The following is a 5,117-nucleotide window of genomic DNA, read 5'->3' on the forward strand; positions in this document are numbered from 1 at the left end:
TACGTATCACGAATGACACTGCCGAATGTGTGCGATAGAAGACTCGGGTCAGGTATCTACAAGCAATCCTCCATAAAGCTTTCAGTTGAACACTAAAAACCGTTATTCCCATGGCCCTGCTTGGCCACCAGTCATCAGATACATATGTGTATTCTATCCATTTTCATGTCTCAGTCAAACAGAGCTCCAGGTTGCACGAAGGCTGCCTCGAGTTATTGAACACTGATAATTACGGAACAATGTATTTTTCCACTGCGAATCCTTCCCTCGACATCACACTGGCCTCGGAACTTCGGAAATGCTTGGCTGGTTTGCAACAGGTTTTGGGGGGGGGGTAGTATTTAACCCGTTCCTGAGATGACGGCGTGTTAAGTCTCTAAGTATCTTTTCTACAAGATCGAGCTCATCTGGGCAAAGAAAACCATAGTATGGGCTAAAATAAACCTGAACAAAGTTCCTGGAAAACCCCGGAAAGCGTTGTCTGTATTTTGCGTCCTCGGCGAAGTAAATGTAAGACACCCGTCCATCTCGGGATAGGGGCAAATGTTAGAATGTTTCTCTACACAACCACATAACCTTGGAATACATTGGCTCTCACATCGCATGAGGCTGTCTGGAAACCTTGAATTGCAATTCTTCAGTGGTATACAGATCGATAAATGAATGTTCGGTAGACCAAAGCATGTGAACCTGTGTCATTTTTTCACAAACCGTAGCTTGTGTCTGATCATGCAAGGCGTGTTGAGCCGTGGGCATTGAGTTAACCTCTAAAAAATTCAAAAACCCACAAGGGTCACGGCGAATGCTATATAAAAGGCTTACGTGGGATCAGTTGTCGAGTTTGCGCTTGGAAAAACACCTCATGAATCAGTTCACCACAGTGTTTTTTTCCTACATATTGAACTTTGCAGATCCGATAAGCTATACAGATTGCGGTACGTTTCTATTTAACATTTCATTTAAACATGCACAGAATAAATAATGATTTTGGTTAGAGGATTCCTTACAACGCACTTGGCACTGCTAGAGAGACCGTAGAAAATCGGACTCCATTGGCAGCTCACTTAACATTGGTGTCACGGGGGGATCAGTCTACTGTTGATCAGGCAGTTGATTTGTTCACCGAACTTGGCGACAGATTAACTGCCAACTGATAGACAGCCAGTGAGTTCAACTAGTTTGTGATGCAATTCCGGTTTTATCATCACGACTATTTGCACTTGCTTTCAATCTCATTCATCCTGCATACATCCTGAGCCAAAACTCACCATTCGGAGGACTGATTTCTTCTTTGAGGCCAGAATGTTAGCACAATCAAGTAATAGCCTAATCAAACGCAGTCGTTCTCCCATTTCCACGAGCGGTCCAACAGAAACACGCCGAAAACGCATCTGAAGGGGCTTTTCTCTTCCACCATCCTTACCAAGCAGGGTCGTTCGCTCCTTGAACAGACTTGCCCATAGTGAGGCGGTCGTAGTGTTTAATCCCACACACCATTGACTCCTCAACTTTTCACTCAGGACGGATTTCCTCAGTCGCACATTCGAAAGTTCATGACGGCCATTTCGACTCACTGACTGACGAAGATATCTGGCATTAAAATGACGGTTGAAGCCATTTGACTGACTGCCGAGTGTTCTCACATTGATAATTCGAAGTCAAGTGGCTGACTGCCGAGTGTTCTCACATTGATAATTCGAGCACAGTCAAGTGGAAAATAGTTTACAGCGTTTTTTTGTTTGTTTTATAAACGGGAGTTGTGTAACAATGTCATAGGCGTAAATGTCTGCTTGGAGAATCGATATGGTTGATAAGTGAATGATTTCAATTCATATCTGTGAAGATTGATTTCATCAACAGGGTTACGCGGATGTACGTATGAGAGAATGATTAGGGATGCCCTGTTATTTTAACACTGCAATTCTTGACGCACTCTGGTGTCACGGTGATACTACTGATGGGGGAGGCAATCGAGTAGTATGTTTTCTTCTTGTAAATTCATTTTGCGTCTCTTGAAAAGGGTGATCTCTTGCGGAATTTGTGGAGTCGCTTTGTAGCATTTACTTGGATTTGAGCGACACTCAATGAATATCGAGGAAAGTTGAGGAAGACGCATTCAAGAGAAGATGGATGTTCAGTTTTTGTTAACAAGATGCACATGAGAGTTTTGTTTCCCTGTCCAATAGTCTGTAACTGGTCAGTTGGCATTTTCTAGTAAATAACTCCGCAGCGAAAGCCTTCTTCCTTTCACTGGTATCCAGAGACACACTCGCATTAAGTTAGGGACACCAGTCTCGTACTGTTGATGCAAAATGACCATGGAAGCTATCAGTCCAGGAAAGAAGGACATGGTGAAAAGACCGCATTTTGCTCACTGCGTTTGTATGTACATGTTAGCATTAGGCCATAAGAAACAGAAAATAGGGAGGATTGCTGTATGCCTAATCATCGAGTTTATGCGACATGCATCTAAACGCGCTCCAACAGAACCTCCATCTGATACAACTGTCCCGTTTGTTCTGAATACTGTCCCCGGAAATGTGGAGGATTTGATGGCTAGATTGTTGATGGTCAACTGGCCAGCTTGAAAGTGATTCTAGCCTCGTGAGCTACTTGGTTGCTGTGAGTTGAGTCTACTCGCGAGTTGTATCATGGCTTGCACATTGTACTTGTCCCACAGCCGATAATTTGACCCACCTGGTGCTTCCTTCCCGGATGTTACGTATCGGCCAACCTGCAAATGTCGTCACGACTACATAAAAGGAACCAAACGGTGGCAATCAAACACAGAAAAGTACATTATCGGGTGAACACACAGTGAACATTATTTAAAAGGAAACTACTCACAAGGTACCTGAAAACTCTTCGACAGTCCACGACCGGTTTCACCTTTCCAGTTCGGGCTCATCAGGTAGGCGCAGTCCCCGAGTTTCCGTCAAACTTATGAAGAGTTTTCAACGATCTTATGAGTAGTTTCCTTTATGAAAATATACTGCGATATCTCGAATATCGTGCCAACTGAATCATGAGTCGGCCTGTGTGCAGCATATTCAGTTGGAGGACATCATATACGAGAGGTTCAATTGAGTCTCTCGTGAAAACCGAATTGATTTGCAAATTAGTGTATCACTCGAAAACAGTGCAATTTGGGTTCAAGTAGATCATAAGTTGTCGGAACCTCGGGGACTGCGCCTACCTGATGAGCCCGAACTGGAAAGGTGAAACCGGTCGTGGACTGTCGAAGAGTTTTCAGGTACCTTGTGAGTAGTTTCCTTTTAAATAATGTTCACTGTGTGTTCACCCGATAATGTACTTTTCTGTGTTTGATTGCCACCGTTTGGTTCCTTTTATGTAGTCGTGACGACATTTGCAGGTTGGCCGATACGTAACATCCGGGAAGGAAGCACCAGGTGGGTCAAATTATCGGCTGTGGGACAAGTACAATGTGCAAGCCATGATACAACTCGCGAGTAGACTCAACTCACAGCAACCAAGTAGCTCACGAGGCTAGAATCACTTTCAAGCTGGCCAGTTGACCATCAACAATCTAGCCATCAAATCCTCCACATTTCCGGGGACAGTATTCAGAACAAACGGGACAGTTGTATCAGATGGAGGTTCTGTTGGAGCGCGTTTAGATGCATGTCGCATAAACTCGATGATTAGGCATACAGCAATCCTCCCTATTGTCTGTTTCTTATGGCCTAATGCTAACCTGTACATACAAACGTAGTGAGCAAAATGCGGTCTTTTCACCATGTCCTTCTTTCCTGGACTGATAGCTTCCATGGTCATTTTGCATCAACAGTACGAGACTGGTGTCCCTAACTTAATGCGAGTGTGTCTCTGGATACCAGTGAAAGGAAGAAGGCTTTCGCTGCGGAGTTATTTACTAGAAAATGCCAACTGACCAGTTACAGACTATTGGACAGGGAAACAAAACTCTCATGTGCATCTTGTTAACAAAAACTGAACATCCATCTTCTCTTGAATGCGTCTTCCTCAACTTTCCTCGATATTCATTGAGTGTCGCTCAAATCCAAGTAAATGCTACAAAGCGACTCCACAAATTCCGCAACAGATCACCCTTTTCAAGAGACGCAAAATGAATTTACAAGAAGAAAACATACTACTCGATTGCCTCCCCCATCAGTAGTATCACCGTGACACCAGAGTGCGTCAAGAATTGCAGTGTTAAAATAACAGGGATGCATCCAATCGGATTAGTTACTTGGCATAAAATAAAAATGCAGCAAACAGCACCAAACGTTTGAGGTTCTTCGCAGTGCTTTGGTGACAGTATGTTACCCTCCCGAAAAGTACAAGACGGTTGGTTAGTAGTATGCGATGCTGAAATTATCGGCCGGAATCTTGTGAGTTAAAGACTGATTTACATCAAGACATTGTGACGATGCTCAACCTGACTCAGGCTTTGAAAGCGCAGCAGTACAAACTCACCAGAATTCTGAGTATATATTGTTTCCCTTGCCTTGTCTTGCATTATACTCTTTGGCACATTGTCATCCAATGTATCGAAGTCATTGTCAAGTTTGATGAAACGAGATGTTGGCTATTGAAAATTAAGCCAATGTTCGCATATTTCTTGAAAGAGGAATATTCCTTCGACACATGTCATATCAGAACCGAGCCTTCCTTGAGTAAGGCGAGTACCTGAACACAGAACCATCGTGAAGATCCGTGCAGCAGTATCTGGTAGACTGCTGTGTCTCCCTTCTTTGATGATGATAAACAGGCTGAAGTACCTCAGTGGGGCAGGACTGCCTCTGATTTCGGAAAAGGTTAAAAGGGCTGATGGAGAGGATCCAACTGCTCTGTGGTTCGAGCCTTGGAGAGTTCACCATGAGTATATCTGGTCAATGAACACATTCAGTTGCCTGAGAACATCACAAACGATAGATTCAGCTGGGTTCCAGGTGGGTCCCTCGAAAAACCAAATTATTTTGCAAATGAGTGTATATTCGCTAATTTCGTGCAATTTGGTTTCAAATAGAACATAAAATTGACGGAAACCCGGGGACTGCGCCTACCTGATGAGCCCTCCCTCCCCCCTCCAAAAAAAAATAAGGGCGAAACCGGTCGTGGGCTGTCGACGGATT

The 5,117-nt window shown here is 43.9% G+C and overlaps 1 protein-coding gene across 1 annotated transcript in view; it reads left to right on the plus strand.

Annotated features, from left to right (window-relative positions):
* T265_14405 (hypothetical protein) overlaps positions 1–3,259 on the plus strand; it is a gene marked incomplete at both ends in the record, with an annotated part of 8,232 nt that extends 4,973 nt beyond the window's left edge. The window contains one exon of the mRNA XM_009173479.1: positions 3,161–3,259. Within this exon, the coding sequence (XP_009171743.1) occupies positions 3,161–3,259 (99 nt within the window). The remainder of the gene's footprint in view (positions 1–3,160) is intronic.
* Between the last annotated feature and the right edge of the window lie 1,858 nt (positions 3,260–5,117).

The sequence above is a fragment of the Opisthorchis viverrini genome, assembly GCF_000715545.1.
Source record: "Opisthorchis viverrini unplaced genomic scaffold opera_v5_187, whole genome shotgun sequence".
Taxonomy (NCBI): Eukaryota; Metazoa; Platyhelminthes; class Trematoda; order Opisthorchiida; family Opisthorchiidae; genus Opisthorchis; species Opisthorchis viverrini.